Genomic DNA, 21426 nt, shown 5'->3' with positions numbered 1-21426 from the left:
AATTTTCGTAAAAAGGGATAAGTGCAAAGTTTTTGCTTCACGTATTATTATATAGATTTGTCCAGTATCGCGTTACTCCAGAAATAAATAATTATACATCGTTTTGAATATGGATGAGGAAATTTTTGTTTTTCATTATTTATTGCCGTAAAGCCAATCGGGCTGAAAGTTAAAGGTAATGCTTACTTAAGGTAGAGGTATTTCATTCATAATCAAGTATTTGGTATAAAATTAAAAATAGCTAAAGTTAAGAAACTATGATTTGACCATCTCTTTTACAACACAGTTGAAATCGAAAGCTAAAAAGAGTTAAGCAAAACAAGCAGTAGGTATCCAATTAATATCACATGACTATAGCCAATTCATTTGACGTTTGACAACTTTTCTTTGACATTTTGCACTCTCCCAGAACGAAACTGTCAGTCGAACTGTTCCAAATGTTCCAATAATATTTTATTTATGTCAAAATAAAAAAGTGATTTTAATTTGTGAAATCTATAAATTATTAAATTGCAGTACAAAGAGCAGGGTAACTGATTCAGCGAACGCTGAATCTGAAACATACTTCTGTAGATTTTCTTATTAGTGTTAGTTCAAATGTGCAAATGAACAGCGCAAAATAATGGGTTGCCTTTCGTGGATTCGAGGTATGACGTTTTTTGCAGATTTTCCTTAATTGTTCGATATTGTTTAGTACTACCGACTTATTATATGTTCTAATACTGTAGTTTAAATAGTGAAAATTAGTACAGACGTCATTTATATTGTATTTAATATTCTTTTGAAAATACTTAGGTAATATAACCGATGATAATACAACACCGTAAGTGTGAATTATAACCATGACTGCCTGCTGTATTCAAAACTTTTGTATAAAGCGTTTAAATCCTATGTATATATATATATATATATACGTTTGTTAGAACAAAAGTTAATGGGTATGATTTGTACCAAGACCTCCTGCAATCACTATTTTTAGACGAAAACAAATGTTTGAAATGAATCTAGTAATTAGCAGTTTCTTTACTAAAGTATGCAAATTGTTCATGTTGAGGAAGTAAAAGTGACTTTGATGTAGATACTAATATTTAGGCAAGGTTTGTTTTATCAGATTAATATGTATATATGGATCTTAAAAATTTTTAAACTAAATAATTCATGCATGAGAATAGTAAATAAAAATATTAATATTGATTCACTAAGTTTCAGATTCTCAATTCTTTTAAAACATTATATTTACACTATAACAATTGTTTGAAAGCTGTAATTTTTATAACAATAAAGAATCCACCAGACTCTTAAAAATGTATATATATAATATAATATTTCCTCATCCATTAGGTACTGCCAATATAATTTAACTATCATTGTTATAATAATTTTGTTGGTGCACATTTTTGTTTTGCAAAGCTTTGAACAACACTGAACTTTCTACTATGCTACTATACTTCTTTTTTACTAATGTCATAACTTTCTTCTTTTCAGAATTTAAAATGCCCTTTTCTTTTAAGGACAAAGAGTTAAATAAAATTGCAGCATTCTTCAACATCACTACTTTTCTGCTAACCTGTGCAGCTTTAGTACAACCCAGCTGGTTCCGTATTAGAGGACTTCATTGTACACAGAGTTTGGCATTAACTCAGTTTTTTTCATTTGATGGTGATGACGACTTAGGTGAAGATGATCAGATAAATATACATCAAGATAGCATTTTTAACCAAAAAATTGAGTTTGATAAAAGTAAGTGAAGTATAGTAGTTTCTTTGGTTTTCATTAGAGGTAAACATAATTAAAAGTACTTTACAGTTTATTCTTTTTTATTATTATTTTTTTATTTTTGTTATTGCCCTTGTAGGCAGACAAGCATACGCCCCACCTGATGGTAAGTAGTAACCGTCGCCCATGGACTTCAGCAATGCCAGGCTGCCCCTGGCATTGCCAAACCAAACTGCTGCCTACCGTAGATATAATTATATTTATAAATACGCCACCCACCTTGAGATATAAGTTCTAAGGTCTCACGTATAGTTACAACAGACTGCCCCACCCTTCAAACCGCAACGCATTACTGCTTCACGGCAGAAATAGGCAGGGTGGTGGTACCCACCCGCGCGGATTCACAAGTGGTCGTACCACCAGTAATTACGCAAATTATAATTTTGCGGGTTTCATTTTTATTACACGATGTTATTCCTTCACCGTGGAAATCAATCGTGAACATTTGTTGAGTACCTAATACATTAGAAAAATTGGTACCCGCCTGAGATTCGAACCCCGGTGCATCTCTCAACACGAATGCACCGGACGTCTTATCTGTTAGGCCACGACGACTTATAAATTATAATTATTATATTATAAATATAAATTATAATTATTATATTATAATTACCTATATTATTTCCATATTCAGTTATTTGTTAGCACAAAAACTGTAAGGTATTTGAAATATTCTAAAGGTAATAACATTGTGTCAGTAAATCAAGTAGTTAAAAGTATAAACATGTAAATTATTTGATCATTTATTTCAAATAATTGATCAAATAAATAATTGAGTTAATCAAATAAATGAGTTAAGGGTTATCAGTGATATCCATGGTGTCCGATTACTACAAGTGAACTGTGAGCTTGTCTTCTCATGAAATGCAATAAAGAAACAGTGTTAACTTTTTATATCAAACTAGATAAATAACTGTTGCACAGAAAAATAATGGCAACAACAATTTTTCAGGTCTCCCTCCATGTAAAACTGCAGCAACTATAACACTTATGCGAGTACTTATTTTACTGTGTTTCATGGTGCTACTGTGTTCATGTATTGGTGCAATCATCAATATTACAAGCTTTAATAGTAAAGCTATAAAATTGTTGAGAAGAAACGCCATTCCAAGCATACTGTGTGTATTCTGGGTGATAGCCATTGTCGGTGTTTGTTATTATACAACTGTTCTGCTGGGAAATACAAATAACAGTGATCCGAACATGATACAAGTCGATTATGAATATGGATTTTATACTATTACTGCAGCAGGTATGCAAGAAGTTTCTTAATACCATTTTGAATGCAATTTTTTCACAATTCTATATTAGTAAGTTTAAATAGTTTGGTTTCAAACTGAAAAAAAAGTTCTTAGAAACTATTTATATATACTAAGAGAGCAAGTTTTTTAAATTCTTAGAAACAGTATTGTAAAAATATTGTTTTATAAAATTACAGGTGCTATGGCCTTATTAGCTTCAGCAGCTAATTTATGGGGTGCACCTTTATCTAGTGATGAAGATATCCAAAGACGGAATTTAATGGAAGACTGGGATGGATATGAAGCTCACAGTGTTGGCCCCACTCCTGCTGTACCAACCTTACCTCCTTATACTCCAAGTCCAGACTACGTACACATATTGTCAACTGCATATGCACCTCCAGTACTGGGAAGTCAACAATATTTTCCATTCGATGATCTCTCTGTACTTCCTCCTCCACCACCTTACACACCATAAACGTTAATGTAATTGTGATAAATCACTAGTTACAGATAAATGTTTGTTCGTTCAACATACTAAATGTATATTTAGATTATTTTGTCTTTCTTTTAATATGTTTAATTTTATTTTCTTCATTTGAATAGATAGTTGAATCTCATTTAAAGTATCGTTATCGCTGCAGTCAAAGAATGCAGTGTTCTCTTAAATCCTTGTCTAATTTAAATACTGGACCTAGCAGTCTCAGTATGACTTATTGGCTTTTGCATGAAAAAAATATCAAACATGCATCTTCCCACCACAAAAAGGGAAGATCTAATGTCTGGGCTTTACAAATGGGCGTTTGAAGCCAAATCAACCCCGACTGACTAAAAATGGCTGTGTCCCTTCCCTATACCTTTCGGGGAGTCCAAGCTGATACTATAAAATATCTTGTGTTAAGATTAACACTGAAGAAACAGCCTTCAATGGCTAGACCCGCCGAAAAACCAAGCATAAGACGAACTGCTTCCTCTATAGATAGCAGGTGCTTCCCTACTGATGATAGCAGCCCCCGTTAAAACAAGTCTTACAGCTGTAGTGGTATATGTCTGGCAGATCACAAAGCAATGCGGTGCTAAAGTATGCTTCACTCCGCTAGAAATCGATCACATTCCGAAGCCCTGCTCGATAGCACCATATAAGACCGGCGCATTAATGTCTACTTTACAAAATTAAAGGACTCTTGAAGGTTGCACTTGCTCTATTTTTACCCAGACAGCACAAGTTTATTGAGCTCTCTCGGCACAATGAGACAGACCAGTGTGAGTCACAACGGTTTTAATAAGCCCAAACTCAAAATTAGATATAATAATTAAATAATGAAATTCTAAATATATTTGTAAATTTGTTTATTTATAGTTAACAAAATGTAATTATTTTCAATATTTTCGCTTTCGGTTTATTGAAATCTAATGAGTAGGAGTGGGTGATATAAATCGTATATAGATTCAATATCTATATATCGCAGCAATATCGTTGAATCCGATATCGCCCCGCACGAAATCTATATATCGATATCAGCCGATACACGATATTGCTCGATGTGATGCGCATCGCCATATCGGACCGATTCGTGAATCGAAATCTATATTTCGATATCAGCCGATACACGATATTGCTCGATATGATGCGCATCGGCATATCGTTCCGATTCGTTAATATCAGCAATATTCGTTTGGTTCGTATCGAATCGGCCAGAGTGAGTGAGCGCACGATAGGGATATCATGTGATGAATGAAACAGAAACAGGCATTATCCATACAATTGTAAACCTTATATTTAAGTCCATATGTCTGTAGATTATTCTTAGCGTATCAGCAGGATACAATTAAGGAAAGAAGTTTCAACTTTCGACCCTAACTTGAATGCAGTATAGCCTATTTGCATCGTTGAATTTAATTTCACGCGCTTTGACCTTGAACTAGAATTTTTGGACAAGTGTTTATAAATACTTAAAAGTTTTTTGTGTTTGATTTTTAAAGTACACATTTTTCTATTTTTAGTTGAATCCAAATAATTGAGTTTATTTCTTGTGTTTGTATTAAACTTTTGAAATCTACACTCTTTTGGTATATTTTGTAATTTTAAATTAAGACACAAAATACTAAAAACTGAAAATAATGTAGCCAGTCCTAAGCCTGGTAAAAGCATGAAGGAAAGTTTTTTTCATATTTTTATTTTCATGTTCTTTTTATTACTTTATGATCATATTATAAATTGATATCAGAAAACCAACCGTATAACGTTGACTTAAATCTATATCTACTACGATATTATATCAGCGTATCGTTTCAAATCTCAAATATCATGAATCGAGAAAATCTACTAGCATCCATCAATATATAGATTCAGAAAATATATAGATTCAATATCCGATATTGATCCTCGATATATAGATACGATTCGATACGCGGCAAAACCGATATTACCCACTCCTACTAATGAGTTGAAATATCGTTAAAACTATCAAGATTTTATTCTATTTGTATATTGTGGTTGTGAGATGATTAAAAATATCGGTTCACATAAGTATGTGTGTGATTTGCCATTTTAGTGCCTAATGTTATTGTTTTTCTCTAAAAGTAAAACATCTTAATCTTAGCTTACTTAGAAATTATTAATACACTCTTTGTTTTCTAATCGATTAGCATTCTTAATTCAAGCAATATTTCTTTATATGTAATGGCATTATTTGTGTGAATGATTAATATAAATCAGTACAATTAGGTATATGATTTAACCTTGCGTTTATTATTTTCATTTTATAATTTTTGAGTTTTCTAATCTTCCACGAGATTCGTGATCACAAAAATCATGAAATGAAAGTAATAAACACTAGATTGAAACTTAAAAGTACCTAAGTTTTAATTATTTCTACAAATTTGCGAAATACCATAAATTGTTCTTCATTGAAGTTGGCTAATAAAGTAATTGTCTTTATTAGACAGCTGCATCACTTTAGTGATTAGGAATACTATAGTAGAATTATTTTGTCCGTGCAGTTTGGGTCATAAAAAATCGGAGCGGTAAAGCGAGTATTCCGCTCTCTTCCACTCACGAGCCTTATGGACGGGCATAGTAATGCGTTGTCGATAAGCGTTATCGATAGTGTATTTAGTTTTGTCATTTTGTGGGTTAGTGATAAAAATGAAAGAAAAAATCACTAATCGAACACTTACACAACTTATCGCCGCAGCAAGTTAACGAGAACGGCAGAAATTAACACTTGTATCTTTTCGGGATCTATTCTTATTTCAGTGAAAATTTTTAACACATTGTTGATAACAACACGTGCAATTATTATTTTGAATAAATTCTGCCGTTTTGATACAAAACAAGGGAGTAGCCATTGTGTCACTAAAGAAATTCAGAGAACGAATGCATAAAATCACATTTCTCTTCGACATAATGTACTATCATTTGCAGGTAAGTATAAATGACTCATGACATAACAATGTCTCACCGCCCTTCGTATACCACCCCGTCGCCGTGTACCTGCATTCGATGACTCATTTGTTTTTATCGATAATGACGTTGCCCGCGCAACATGCTCACCGCCCTAGCCGGGCTATGTTTTATGACCCAAACTGCACGGACAAAATAATTCTAGTATAGTTAACATACTTTATATTGTAGGTATAACAGCAAAAACAGTTTTTATAAGGAAACTATCAAAAAATCGCGAGAATTCTAAAGTTAATAAAATAAATCGCAAGATTAAACTGTAAAACTGATTCTTAATCGTATCTACGACTTGTGAAACCTAAGAATGTACTATAATATTATTTTGGTTTATTGTTTTTTCTTTATCTTAATTTACTTGATATTCAAATGTGTTAATTGTATTATATATGCAATTTTTATCATTTAAAAATTAGCTATGAAATTAAAATATAACATTATTTTGAAAATGTTATTGGAAAATGAAATAGCTAGTTTCCAATATTATTTTGGTTTATTGTTTTTTCTTTATCTTAATTTACTTGATATTCAAATGTGTTAATTGTATTATATATGCAATTTTTATCATTTAAAAAATAGCTATGAAATTAAAATATAACATTATTTTGAAAATTTATTGGAAAATGAAATAGCTAGTTTCCAAGTTTTATTACTATACAGCGTGAGCATGACGGTATCGCCTTAAAAGAAAAAGCGGCTTTTACTAGTCCATAAGAACTATAAAATAATTAGATCTTTAACTTTACCTAAAACAAATTATTTTGTCTAAAATTGGTAACCATAATTGAAGTAAATCACACGAGCCTTTGACTCCAAACCAGGATTCCCTGTATTGTAAAAATTTTAAACTGATATACACACGACTACGTACCTTAAACTTATCACATTTAGAGAAACGCAAAAAATGGATTTAAAATGTCAATGTAGATTATTAATTTGAATTTTACTTAATATTTCTAATATTATTTTAAATAACAAACAAGCGATCAAAAAGAAATATACTTAATCAAACTGAAAAAATAATTTACAGAAAAGAAACTTTTTCGTATCTACTTACCATTTTATTAGTTTTTTAAATACCTAGTGATACCGTTCTAGCTCCTCGAACTGCTTCCATTCTTGTCATATCTTAGATTCATAATAATTAAATGAATCCTTAAATTGCGCTCCACAGCTGGTAGTTTTGCCTTTCTTATTTTATCTTCCAAATATTTTTTTTGCGTTTCTCTACTTTTTTCTTGGGTGTATATATTAATTTAAACACGCAGAAAACTAAAGTAAACAATAAGAATAAAAGGTACAGAATATAAGAATAAAAGAATAAAGTAGGTAGTAAAATTATTTTACGATATAAACGAAAGTCGAAAAACAACCATTTAAATGCTTAAAAGTATTCCTATAGTGGTTTTCGTATTTGAAGAAATAGGTCTCAATCTTGACATTAAATCGACTCTGTTAAATATATGTTAATGATTATTTGGGCCAAACTCTGAAACAACACCACATACTTGTTCGATTTGTGGCGATATCGTCATTCACCCTAAAATTCTATACTTGTATAGATTGTTTCTATTTACATTTATTAATAATCATATTCATCACATCGTCATAAGAGGAGCTTTTAGAGTTAATAAATGTAGATTCACAATAATTAATCGAATAAAATGTAGGTACCTAACATTATTGGAGTCCTGTTGTTAGAAGGTAGCATCCATATATAAACCGTGTTACCAAAAATATGAGAAGGTTATTAGTTTTATTGTTTGTTATGTACAGAAACTCTTCATAGTGTAAGCATAGCTATTCCCAGTACCTATATTTGACTGGGAATTTTATTTTTACATAATATAATGGAGACTAAATTTATTTTTGTGTAAGACCAATATGCAATACATATCTACAAATAAAATAGTTTGTTTATTTTTTGTCCTTTGAAATGACAATTCTTTCTTCTGGTCATTAATTCTTTCGTGGTTCAGATTAAAATTATTTGTGTATTTTCAGAGTACATTATTTAATGACCGAGCTTTGCCGGTATTTTTTTTTAATAAATTGTGTTTTTTAGAAATTATATTTAAATACGAATTACATATTGATAAAATTATGAAATATGAATAATATTTTTCGATCTTACCGACAGCATAATAAAAAATATGAACTGGTTAATTAAAGAAAAAAATCAAAATTATCTATAAAGTTGATTATTGAAAACACGAATAAAACAACATTAACTGAAAATAAATTGTAGCTAGATCGATTGATCGCCCCCGAAATCCCTGTATAGGTACTTTATGAAAATCATTGTAGCCGTTTCCGAGATTCAGATTATATATATAGAAACAAGAATTGCTCGTTTAAAGTTAAAAGATTGTCTATATGTGAGTGCGATTCACTCGTAGATTCTCATAGTGCAGAGAATTCTCATATGATTTTTCATTTTATTTTTATTGCATTGATGGGTGGACAAGCTTACGGCACACCTGATGTTAAATGGTTACCGGAGCCTATAGACACCTACAACGTAAATGCCGCCACCCAACTTGAGATATGAGTTCTAAGGTCCAAATAACTGTTATTTTATTTGTATGTGTGTGTGACTGTGTAATTGGGAACTCCGAGGATTATTTGAGCCTGTCGTAGTTCCAGTCACGCATATTGTATTTTATAGTCAAATTATAAAAATGAAGTAACTATGTATTAGTCAGGTACTCCTATTATATGATGTAGGTACATATCAAGTAACTATTGAAAACACAACGGTTTGATTTTCAAACTTTTCAACATGGGTGTACCGGACAGTCTCGTGCTCATCATACGGAACTTCTTGTCGAACAGCTCTTTTCGATATCGAGTAGAGGGAACCCGCTCCTCCCCGCGACCACTCACGGCTGGGGTCCCGCAAAGCTCCGTTCTCTCTCCGCTCCTATTTAGTTTATTTATTAACGATATTCCCCGGTCGCCGCCTACCCAGCTAGCCTTATTCGCTGACGACACAACCATTTACTACTCAAGTAGAAACAAGTCCCTAATCGCGAGTAAACTCCAGAGCACAGCGTTAACCCTCGGACAGTGATTCCAAAAATGGTGCATAGACATCAACCCAGTGAAAAGCACAGCAGTGTTATTTTAAAGGGGAAACTCACCGCTTATTTCCTCCCGCATTAGGAGGAAAAATATTACCCCGATCACTCTCTTCGGCCAGGAAAGTCAAATACCTGGGAGTCACCCTGAATGCATCCATGACATTCCGCCCGCATATAAAAACGCCGAAGTGATGACCACGACCACTCTGCCAAGAGTGCATACGACTGAGAATAAAAACAGTTCGCGACCGTGACGCATTTATTGTCGGCAGACTCTATCCCATGATCTGTAAGCGGAGTAAAATGTCCCTTCGGAACAAGGTGACACTACAAAACTTGCATAAGGCCCGTCGTGATTTACGCGAGTGTGATGTTCGCTCACGCGGCTCGCACACGCATAGAAACCCTCCGATCCCTACAACCTCGCTTTTCAAGGTTAGCCGTCGGGGCTCCGTCCGTGGTTCGTGAGGAACGTTGACCTACACGACGACCTGGGCCTCGAATCAATCCAGAAATACATGAAGTCGGCGTCGGAACGGTACTTCGATAAGGCTATGTATGCGTCATGATAATCACCTTATCTTTGCCACCGCTGACTACTCCCCGAACCCTGATCATGCAGGAGCCAGTCACCGTCGACGCCCTAGACACGTCCTTACGGATCCATCAGATCCAATAACCTTTGCATTAGACGCCTTCAGCTCTAACACTAGGAACAGGCTTAGGGACCCCGGTAACCGTACTCGTCGAACTCGACAAAGAGGTCGACGTGCAACCTAACCCATGCATCAGCCCGCCGAGTTTCTCGCCGGATCTTCTCAGCGGGTCGCGATTCCGATCCGGTAGTAGATTCATTCGCGAAGCAATTGCTCTTGAGTTGTTAGGTCTCCTTCGGACGCGCTCGGGTAGCTGTTAGCAAACCCCACCCCTCCTGGCTGAGCCTTTGCTCGCCCACCTGTCCTGGTGAAACTGGAAAGGCCTTTAAGTAAGGCCTGGAAGTAATCTTTCAATCTGTTACATTTTACCATTTACGATATTTTTTATATTAATAATTAAAAAAAACGGATTTTTCAAAACAAACTTTAATTTGAAAAAATAATAACAATCTTAGTAATAATTAGAACAGAAGTTTTTCTAGAGATCATTCTTAATATATACCACTAAGCTGTAGATCAAATATTTTTATGCAGATCTATTACATAGCCTTTTTTCAAATAAGTTTTGAGGAGACCTTAGCAATAAGCAATGGCATGCTATTTACCTCAGATATTGACAATGTCCCTTGGTATTGATGAATAATCACTATGCACCTTCAGCTTTTTGATGTATATTTTTTACATTATCCTTCTTCAGAAATCAGAAAAGAATGTAATATTGTCACTATAACTTATGAAATTGTATAGAATTATGAATAAATACTAGTTTTTTTTATTAAGGCAAACATACTAAAAATATATAATTTACAAGCGACCAATTTACATGTCAGCAGACATTTGCTAATATTATAATTTACATAAATCTGATGACTGATTTTCATATTATCAACTATTCACCTATTTACCCAGTATAAGTATTTTAACTCTTAATCAAGTTTTGTTATCTTCAAATGGTTTCAAAATTAATGGTCTTTCATTAACCTCATTAGAAATATCATTTGATATACTTAGTGAAGTAAAATTAAAAGATAAATCATTACTGGACATGCCAAGATTCAAATATTTTGCCCTTTCTTTTTCTAAATAATTAACTTTTTCTTTCAAAGTAGCATTTTCGTCTTTTAGTACTTCAACTTGTAAAACAAGTTGTTCCACAAGTGAGTGTAGGTTTTGACTTAGTATTGTCAACTCTTCTACTGCAGTTGCTTGAGTTTTTTCTGTTCGTTTCCCATCAACAACATCCTTAGTCAATATTTCTTCTGAAGTTCCAGTTTCAGAAGTCTCATCAGTTGTTCTCAAAATATGAAGTAAGGAGTCAGTTTCATTGATTGCTCTGTAAATTGCTATTTGAAGTTGAGCATAGTCATGACCTTGAAGATTAGATATTGGTTCTTTTCCTAACCGCTTAATTGTATCCATGGCTTTTTTAACTCTGACATATTGCTCTTTTTTGTACTTTATTAAATCTTTTTGTTTTAAGTGATAGCTGTGTTGCAGCGTAATAGCCTCTAAAGCCAAAGTAGAAGTCGTTAACTTCATTGCATCAACAAGAAGTTCGGCAGCACTTTGATGACATTGCATTGCTTCATCATATCTGTGATTCTTCAAGTGAGCTTCAGCACGACGATGTTGCTGATGTGCCTGAATATTTGTGAATAAACAGATTTTGAAATTAGGACTAATTTATTTTCAACATTCAACGATTACCAAAAACTCACCAAGTTTAGTGGATGAGATTCCATTTTGGTGCCATCCGTTTACTTTTAATAATTGGAATCAAAAGGAGCTTCCTTCACTTGCGTTTATATGAATTTATATGAAAGAAATAAATAATGTAAATGACAACAAATCCAGTTTTTACTTCTTTCTTCGAAACTCCATATTTACATTTACAATAAACTGGCATAGACATAGAGTTACTATACTTATTAACTCCATGGGCATAGACTACAAAGGTCATAGATACACTGTTTTCTTTTTTTAAAGATATTTTATGACCTGGTAACTAAGACCTCTAAGTCATGTCTTATTTTAATTTTAATTCGTATTTTTATGCAAAATGATAATTTGGAGTAAAATGAAATGAAACGAAGATGATTAATTTCAGACATTAATCAACTGGTATGAAATTAAATGAAAAGAGATGTTATGGGATGAAATATAATCTCAGTAAAATGGTCATTCACTGAGATTTTTTCAGTGGACTTTTTGGAGGATATCAAGAAGCTACGTTCAGCGGCTTTGTTTCATTTTGTGCACTATCACAGATATTAAACAGTTAATAAACCACCGTTATTACATATTATTATTAACCTGAAGAAACACTAAATAGACAAAATAAAACAAATCACACAACTTCCTTCTTTGCGTTCCCGCCAAAAAGTCATACACTGTATTCTGTATGAAACAGTAAAAAATAAACGTCACCATACGGTTTTCGATTGGCTCAGATTGGCAACAGATTGACTTAACCACAACTGTCAAGCGTCAGATCATATTTTGTCAGCTAGGCAATGACCAATTACGATACGGTAGGTACTGTTGTTGGGGTAAAATGGTGAAGCGAGGCGTAGGAGAGATGAACTAGCAACCAACGTAATGAAATGTAAAATTATAGGAAATTACAGATATTTCAATACACTTATCGCAATAACCCAAGAAGTAACTTTCAACGATCTGGTATTTTAATTTTTAAACACAAATCTGCATGGTTAGATATTAATTACATTGAAATTCCTTTTATATCTTTGCATCTAGTCTCATATACCTAACTTACAAATGTTTAATGCAAACAAATATTTAACGCATAATTATACAGTTACCAAATAATGAAGTTAAAATGAGGGAAAATCAATATCATAAACGAGTTATTAGTTATAGCATAAAGTCATCGTGGCCTAAAGGATGGTGCATTCGTATCAAGCGATGCACCGATTTCGAATCCCGCAGACGGGTACTAATTTCTCTAATGAAATACGTACTTAACAAATGTTAACGATTGACTTCCACGGTGAAGGACTAGCATCGTGTAATAAAAATCAAACCCGCAAAGTATAATTTGCGTAATTACTGGTCGTAGGACTTCTTGTGACATATTTCGGCCGTGAAACAGTAAGGCGTTTCGGCTTAAAGGGTGGGGCATCCGTTGTAACTATACTGAGACCTTAGAACTTATACAAGGTGGGTGGCGCTTTTACATTATATATGTAACCACTTAACATCAGGTGGGCTGTGAACTCGTCCAACTATGTCTATACTAATATTATAAAGAGGAAAGATTTGTTTGTTTGTTTGTTTCGAATAGGCTCCGAAACTACTGGACTGATTTGAAAAATTATTTTTCCATTAGAAGCCGACATTGTCCCTGATGAACATAGGCTACTTTTTTTTCATTTTTTTTATTTTATTTTTTTGGTTTCATGTGTGTTTTACTGTTTCCGAAGCGAAGCGAGGGCGGGTCGCTAGTAGGTAATAAAAAAAAAGTAGTGAAATTTCTCTCCAAAAGCGTACCTGAACCCTGTTTCTAAAATGGCTCATAAAATCACTTCAACAACAAAACCGTAATACATAATAACTTACTTATTTTGTAAACAATGTTTTAAGCGATAACATTGTCATAGATTGTCAACAAAAGCTTGCAATAAGCAAAGTTACATTCGACATTACATTAAACGTTTCCTTTGAATTACCTGAATAATAATTTAATTGTAATTATTGTTAGAAATGTTCAGTATTATTTTATTTTTAATTGTTTTAGATGATGCCCATAGTGTCATTTCTCAATGCACAATGACTGAAGTGAAAAGTTTACTCGAAGGTTGTGACAGATTGACAGGATTAAACATTACTAGTGTTGGGGGTACAATTGTAAATGATCATAACTGTGATGTTTTACTACCTGCGCAGGTATTTTTGGATGAACCATTATTTCAGTACTTCATGGCTGATTCGGTAAACATTATATACATACATTTTTCCAAATAACTATCAACTTGAACTATATTTATTCTAACAGAGGTTATATTCCAGAAAAAGTTTTACACGATTATACTGGTGGATCCCGATTCGCCGCCACAAGTAGACGGTGAATTTTATTTGCATATGCTAAAATCGAATATTCCTGTAAGTTTAATTTTTTTAAGGTTGTTATTATGTAGATTGAAAGTATGCGGTTGTATAATATTAGGTATGATTGAAATACTTTAAATTAAAATGAATATTATAGATTGATATTCCTTTTTTTTCCTACCTATTCTGGTAACCTCGAGGGGTTATTCTAGATTCACTGAATTAGTAGGTGAGCTCAAGGGGCTCAAACCTGACGACGTTGCTAAAACGAACCCTAGCAAGAGAAGTCCTTCGCAGAATCTACCACCGGATCGACGATCGATTGGTTCGACAAGCGAATTAACCCACAGACACAGCCCACTGAGTTTCTCGCCGGATCTTCTCAGTGGGTCGCGTTTCCGATCGTGTGGTAGATTCTGGGAAGGACTGCTCTTGCTAGGGTCAGTGCTAGCAACATCGTCAGGTTTGAGCCCCGTGAGCTCAACTACTATTGAAGGTTACACTGATATGGTCTCTCTAGACCATCAGCTTAGGTAAGAAAAAACAAGGTGAGCTCACGGGGCTCTAACCTGAGACGTTGCTAGCACTAGCCCTAGCAAGAGCAGTGCTTCGCAGATGGGTTATCGTTGTTTCTATAGCGCAACGTAACTCCGATCATATAGACCTATCAAAACTCATTCAATTGTCCAAGTTCCTCATGTACCACGGAGCTCCTACAGCTATCGTACAAAAACGGGATTGTCTGATTTGAATGATATTTCTCATTTTAGGGTCTCGCATTGAAAACAAAGGAAAGTAGCAAAACTATTGGAATCGATTACAGAGGTAATTATTGAAGATTGTAAACTTTAAAAATTTAATTTAATTTTAACTTTAAACTACGAGATGGACCGACGACCTGGTAAGAACCGCTGGGTCACGTTGGATACAGGTGGCAACGGACCGGCCGCACTGGAGATCACTTGGAGAGGCCTATGTTCAGCAGTGGATAGTGGACAGGCTGAGATGATGATGATGTAAACTTTAGAGCATCATCGAAAAGTTTTGACGCAAAAATGGATTATTTATTTTGAATAAGTACCAAGTCTGAATATAGTTCTCAATCAACAAGCCGTTGTGAGGCGGCAAACGTTGTTTTGCCATATAGGTAAATTATTTCTAGGAAAGATAAATAACCTAGATACCGACTGCAGCGCCATCTGCCGGGCTGATTTGTAAATCTAAGCCATTCTCGAATCCACCAGAAGGTACACAGAAAATTTCATTAAAATCGGTCCAGCCGTTAGGAGTTCAGTGACAAACACACGCACAGAAGAAATATATATTATTATATTAAAATGTTAAATAAAAATACACTTTTATTTAACATTTTCGCAGGATACAAGCCGCCTACTCCATCTCGCGGCATAGATACGCACCGCTACATTACTCTCCTTTATGAGCAAGCAGACGGAAATAATTTTCTACCGACTGTACCGAGCTCACGAAATCGTTTTTCGTTAGCTAAGTGGCTTTTGGGAAAGAACCTTTGCGGCCCGGTCGCTGGAACTCAATTTCGATTGCAATTCTAGATGGCGCTAGTTGTACGAAGTTTCAATAAGGATTGTAGAAATATTAATAATTTAATTACACGTAGTACCTATCTTTTATTTTAGATCTTTTATTTTATTTAATAATTTTAACCCTAATTTTATAACCAACCTTCATTTAATTCACGAAAATTTAATAACATATAGATCCAGGTCAAGGTTTTACCCCCGTTGGAGGTTAATATTTAATAGCCCAGTAGACCGTGGAAGAACCCGGCATTTGCTTAATTTTCCCACACTTGGGCACTTTCACAAAATAAAAAAAATCACATAGAGGCTCTCCTCGCGTTCCCAACAGAGTACCGAAATCTATTTTTAAACTGAAAATGAAAACATTAAGAAATCATCAATCAATAGATCATCTTGAATTCTTCCCGAATCAACTGCACTACCGCCGCTTTCCGTTTTCTATAGGGATTCTCTTACCTTCAGTGGACGAAAAATATACCTACATACAAAAATGCTCGTCCAGCTAAGTGGCGCCAACAATGTTTCCCGAGTGCTATACATGTCCTTCTTCAAAAAAAGGCTCAAAAGTACTTCTTGAAATTAGCCAACGCCTCAGTTATAGCTCAGACATTGCTAACGTCTATGAGCAGTACCCACAAACTATCTGATGGGCTGTCGCATCGCAGTAGAACGGCGGTAACGAAAATCATCTTACATTAGGTACCTAGGTATTTAAATTGTAGGTACGTGGATAAAAATTTTTTTTAAAATTACACAGTTACGAATTGTCGTTGAAATTATTCTATTAAAAATACAGTGTAACCGTACTTTAAAGTTGGAAAAGATTTTCTAAGCTTGTTACTGAAAAATAGGTGGGTGGTGCTCTATTGTAGACTGAAATATAAAAATGAAAATGTTATTTCTGTTGAATGGGTGTCTATTGGAATAAAACTCAAAGCCATAAAGTTATGAAGTTCAAACGTTAATAGCTGCATAAAATTAAGAACTAATAATAGTGTATACCTAAAACCACTGAAGTCACTGGCTGAGCCCCAAACTAGTTCTAAATATTATACAGATTCACATTTAATATTAGATTAAAGGCATTGTTTAAAAAAAAATCTTGTTTTAATATTGACAAAAATCATCCATCTCGCTTGCCAAAGCTAATTTCTTTGTTCTAAGCTTCGAAACGACTTGAAAAATTATGACGGCACGAGTACCGCGTAGGCTGCGCACGCGACTCCCTTCGCCTACCTACGCCGTGACATTGCCACGGCTAATTTATTTAAACAAATTATTTTTCCACACAAACACGTGTGTGATTTATGATTTACGGATGATACAGGCGTTTATAGGTTTTTTGATCAACACGGTAGGCTACTTTCTGGAAAAGAATTGTAATGTATTATCAGCTGTACTTACTAGATTATAATACTGTTTAATGAGCACCACAAACAAAATAGTCTAGTAAACTAACCAAAAAAATGTAAAGGTACTTATTAAAAATAAGACTTCTCCTTTAAACCTCTTTTTACAAGGCATCTTGTGCAGAGATATTTTGTAATACAAAGAATGATTGGTTTTCAATTTTAAAATACTAGATGTATACCCAATTTAGCTGTAAAGTAGGATAGTTATAGAAATACAAAAATATATTACGTTCATGTAAATGTTTTTTTTAAAATTTAGTGGTATAGTATTTTAAAAATATTCATTTCTGTTCCACGTTAAGTATTTTTTGTTAAAAACCGAACCGAACACTAGAAATGTGGGGGCGCTTGCATTGTACTCATATTTTATAAAATAATTATTTATGGTGACTATATCACACAGTATCATGTCATATTTGATACACATATTTGCTAGATTCTATAAAAACCGTGGCTTCACAACTCTTATTAGTGCATAGCATAATTAGCATACTTATTAGTGCAACAACTCTCTCCATATCACTCTAGTGCCAGCTTAAATGCGATACACAGCACTATCAAGGATAATTGAAGTTAAAATAATATTGATTCAAACTTCAATGCATTTTAGGTTATGCGGAATCGATTTCCTTGTAACGGGAACGAGCAACTACCGTTTTTCAAATATAGGCACTCCCTGACATTTGATAAATAATAATTTAGTTTTTAAGAAAATTTAGTTTTAAACAATATTAATTAATGCAAAGGTTTTAAAATCTGATTTTATATTTTTCTTAAGAGCTGTCTAATTACAAAACCAATAAAGGATCTGATATTCATAAATCGCGATCTACGCGACAAAACTATAGGTATACCTAACTACAACAAAAATATAGCGGAAGAGAAAAAAACTTATAGAATTTCGGAAAGAATAATTTTCTTTACAGTAATTCTTAGTACAAAAGTATTAATTAGTACATGTATTTCCAAAAAACCGGTGTCATAGTACATGTTCCAATTTTCAGTGATTTTTCGTATTAAATTGATAAACTAATGGTCTAAGATCTGAACGATTAATTTTGAAATTTATTAGTGGATTCGAATTAAATCAATCTTCTTCTTGTCCTTATCCCACATTATATGGGGTCAGCGCACCACATCCTCTTATCGTGCTGCATGGGTATTTGGCATGAGTTTTACGACCGGTCGACTATCTGACGTCAACCTCTTCGGGTTGACCAACAGTATATTTATTGCATATCGTGGCATAGGATGAAGTTTTCTTATTTCTTCGTTAAGGTTTTCCTTTACTTCGTCCGTTTTTGATTTTTTAATATATTTATATATGTATGATTTGAGTTTATCCGATATTATAAACGTTTATACTAAAATTTATATTTTGAATTAATAAGAGATAAAAATATCGTATTTTATTCGTTAAAATTACATCATTATGAAAATGCAGAACTAATTCGAATTAACTGAATATAAACTTCTAAATTGAGCGGTAGGCAGCGGCTTGACTCTGCCCCTGGCATTGCTGAAGTCCATGGGCGACGGTAACCACTCACCATCAGGTGGGCCGTATGCTCGTCTGCCTACAAGGGCAATAAAAAAAAATAGTATACTACCTCCCAATATCTAATATGAAACGCGTGTTTCCATATAAGTGATTATAGATTTCCTTCACCCATACATGTCTACGAAAATTATGATGTTCACAGTATCTATGTGAACGTTAATTAAACTTAAGTTGAAGAAATACTGAAGACAGTGAGATCTCTTACGACTCTATTCTAAAATTCCTTCACTCACCAATTACCGGTTAGACATTTCGTTAACTTCCAAGAGACAGTCGGAAGGTTCGTATTATCGTTAAAAAGTAGATTGAGCATTTAAACGAGCATATAAACGTAAAAGCTATCACAATTCAACTGTCACAGTTATGAAATCCAATTATATTTGAACGGTAGTTTTGACCATGCATCGTAGAACGCTATCCATGGAGGTGTCAACGACTTATCGATCTAATTAACAAATCTGTTGAAAGGTACAATATTAAATTATAATTTTTTTTCGTTTTCTTTTTATAACAAGAAGTGTTGTATAATGACGTTGTCCACTCGTTGAAATCTGTGACGGTTAGTTTATGAGAAAAAATAATTAAATGTAACTCAGTAAATGAATGGTACTCTGTGACTGTGAAATTTAAGATTTTGTTGTAGGTAAAAAATACTGGTGGGAGGGCGTATTAGTTGCGTGCACAGTTGGATACAGCCAACCCAGCTATTTAGTGATAATGTTGAGTGGTTTCCGTATTCCGCAGATATTACAACATAAAGCTTCCCTAGACAGGACGGTTATCCCACCCAACTAACCGAAACGCATAACGCATCAAAATCAGAGATGATGGTGATACCCCGCGGTAGAATCTGTTCACAACTAGAATATCAGTATTTTTTGGACAGGAAGCGTGTCTATCGTAAATTAATAGACGTATCTTTCGAGAAACACAAAATTACAAGAACCGGTTTGGCGTGTGCTGTGCCCAATGCGGCTTTCTCATGTCAATGTTGCTACAACAAAATTAATTTATGTGATCATTAGAAATCATTCAAGAAAAAATATTTCAAATATTTACTAAGTGCTTCCATAATAAGTGCATTTTTTTTAATTCGAAATAAAATTTGGCCTCTGCTGAAACTGTTCGGATATAATCAACAATTACAAAGAAATAAAGTACCTTCGCGGTATAAATTGGTCTATTCTTTCAATTGTAAAACGGGCTTTAAGCTGTTAGCGTTCATTCATTTCATTTCACTGTCTAACTTTTAAAAAAATTTATAGTAAAATAAAATTTATAAGTTGGCAGCCCCGCCCTAAAGCAATACTGGAATCAACACCGGAAATGCCTGAGAGACGCCGCCATCACAAAGATCATTGCGACTATTCTTTCCTTATTTGGTTTTTTGATACTATCATTATTAAAGTTAAAATCTAACAGAATTGGATAATGAAACTGTAAAGCTAAACGGAACACCAAAAACTTGGACCTAGATGTTTTGGTATCATCATTGGCATCTTATGGCTCAGTTGCTTACAAAAACATGAATCATTAAAAACGTAACTAATCTATTACTTTTCTAGAAATTAAATCATGCGTTAACTGACCTAGGAACTATACTATGCCCAGCTTACTCTGAATGTTGTTTGAAAAATGGTAATGTTTAAGAGACTACTTTAAAAAAAATAGATATGCACACGCCGTAGAATTAATACCTTCAGAACTAGTCCATCTCATTCTCTCACAGGCTAAATGCCATAGATGTATGTATATGTTTATTACTTGTAGTGTTTCTCACCGGATCTTTTCAGTGGGTCGCGATTTCGATCCGGTGGTATATTCTGCGTAGCACTGCTCTTGCTAAGGCCAGTGTTAGTATATCCTTTTTTATGATAGAAGTATTACTAGTGGCCCGGAGGCCTTTCCAGTTTCACCAGGATTGGTGGGCGAGCAAGGCTCAGCCAGGAGGGAGTATATTCTCTCAGGATGAGCTCCGTGGGCCAACCTACCATTCACTGTTCAGCTGGAATAGCTCCTTAGGCTACCAACGAATAGGTAGGAAAAAAAGGAATGTTATTTCCGTTTTATTGAATTTCAAACAATAGCGGCGCTAAAGAAATGTTCACTTCAAAAGACTACCCACTGTAGATCGTCAACAATTCATTCAGTGCAACTACGTTCAAGGCAAATCGAGCTTACGTTCATTAATAAAATGCGTGGTAAAATGATGGCTGGCCCTTGGCACGATCAAGTTTGATTCGGGCACGTGTCGCACAAGTTAATGGCGCACCGATGTTGTGAAAAGCCGAAAGCAACGGCTTCCTTCCGTTCACCCACGCACGCCCACAGCTGGGCACGTCCCACGCACTGACATAATATTATAAATCCGCTACAATAATGTTAATGTTTGTATTAATACCTCCTAATTTTTTTCTGTTCGACAAACCCTATTCCTGTTTCTTTTTTTATAAAATCAATAAAGAAGTCTCACCGTTCACAAATAATTTCAAAGAACTAAGTCTTATCAACTACCTAATAAACTTTTTGCGTAGGTATAAAGTCATGTTATTTTATTTTGAGACTTCAGAGGATTAAAAAATAGCTATTTCTTAAATATATTTTTAT

General features: G+C 34.0%; 3 protein-coding genes across 5 annotated transcripts; 2 read left to right on the top strand and 1 right to left on the bottom strand.

Moving 5' to 3' along the window:
- The first annotated feature begins 391 nt into the window (after nt 1-391).
- Nucleotides 392-8389, top strand: LOC101741506 (uncharacterized). The gene is made up of 4 exons (XM_004932571.4): nt 392-647; nt 1486-1740; nt 2729-3028; nt 3215-8389. The coding sequence occupies exons 1-4, from the start codon at nt 623-625 to the stop codon at nt 3493-3495; spliced, it is 861 nt and encodes a 286-aa protein (XP_004932628.1). The 5' UTR covers nt 392-622; the 3' UTR covers nt 3496-8389.
- A 2240-nt stretch (nt 8390-10629) lies between these two features.
- Nucleotides 10630-12194, bottom strand: LOC101741647 (nuclear receptor-binding factor 2). Its single transcript, XM_004932572.4, has 2 exons — nt 11938-12194; nt 10630-11860 (listed from the first exon to the last, which is right to left on the bottom strand). Exons 1-2 carry the CDS (start codon nt 11959-11961, stop codon nt 11150-11152), a joined length of 735 nt encoding a protein of 244 aa, XP_004932629.1. The 5' UTR covers nt 11962-12194; the 3' UTR covers nt 10630-11149.
- Nucleotides 12195-12678: 484 nt separating this feature from the next.
- Nucleotides 12679-15936, top strand: LOC101743282 (uncharacterized). Of its 3 annotated transcripts, none has more exons than XM_021352206.3 (5): nt 12679-12929; nt 13977-14170; nt 14249-14341; nt 15058-15112; nt 15665-15936. In XM_021352206.3, exons 2-5 carry the CDS (start codon nt 14009-14011, stop codon nt 15856-15858), a joined length of 504 nt encoding a protein of 167 aa, XP_021207881.1. In that variant the 5' UTR covers nt 12679-12929; nt 13977-14008; the 3' UTR covers nt 15859-15936. The 3 variants fall into 3 exon arrangements, with proteins under 3 accessions (XP_021207881.1, XP_021207882.1, XP_037875513.1); XM_021352207.3 differs by having other exon boundaries at nt 12709-12898; XM_038019585.2 differs by lacking the exon at nt 12679-12929 and having other exon boundaries at nt 13593-14170.
- The last annotated feature ends 5490 nt before the right edge of the window (nt 15937-21426 follow it).

Source organism: Bombyx mori, chromosome 23, assembly GCF_030269925.1.
Source record: "Bombyx mori chromosome 23, ASM3026992v2".
Lineage (NCBI taxonomy): Eukaryota > Metazoa > Arthropoda > Insecta > Lepidoptera > Bombycidae > Bombyx > Bombyx mori.
This window is presented reverse-complemented; position numbering and strand designations above follow the sequence as displayed.

Bases quoted from the DNA above. Each gene is read 5' to 3' on its own strand.
- LOC101741506 (XM_004932571.4), top strand. From the start codon at position 623: ATGGGTTGCCTTTCGTGGATTCGAG. The intron at 648-1,485 runs GTATGACGTTTT...TCTTCTTTTCAG, and splicing joins TTGCCTTTCGTGGATTCGAG to AATTTAAAATGCCCTTTTCT. The intron at 3,029-3,214 runs GTATGCAAGAAG...ATAAAATTACAG, and splicing joins TTATACTATTACTGCAGCAG to GTGCTATGGCCTTATTAGCT.
- LOC101741647 (XM_004932572.4), bottom strand. From the start codon at position 11,961: ATGGAATCTCATCCACTAAACTTG. The intron at 11,861-11,937 runs GTGAGTTTTTGG...ACAAATATTCAG, and splicing joins AATCTCATCCACTAAACTTG to GCACATCAGCAACATCGTCG.
- LOC101743282 (XM_038019585.2), top strand. From the start codon at position 13,943: ATGTTCAGTATTATTTTATTTTTAATTGTTTTAGATGATGCCCATAGT. The intron at 14,171-14,248 runs GTAAACATTATA...GTTATATTCCAG, and splicing joins AGTACTTCATGGCTGATTCG to AAAAAGTTTTACACGATTAT. The intron at 15,113-15,664 runs GTAATTATTGAA...ACATTTTCGCAG, and splicing joins TATTGGAATCGATTACAGAG to GATACAAGCCGCCTACTCCA.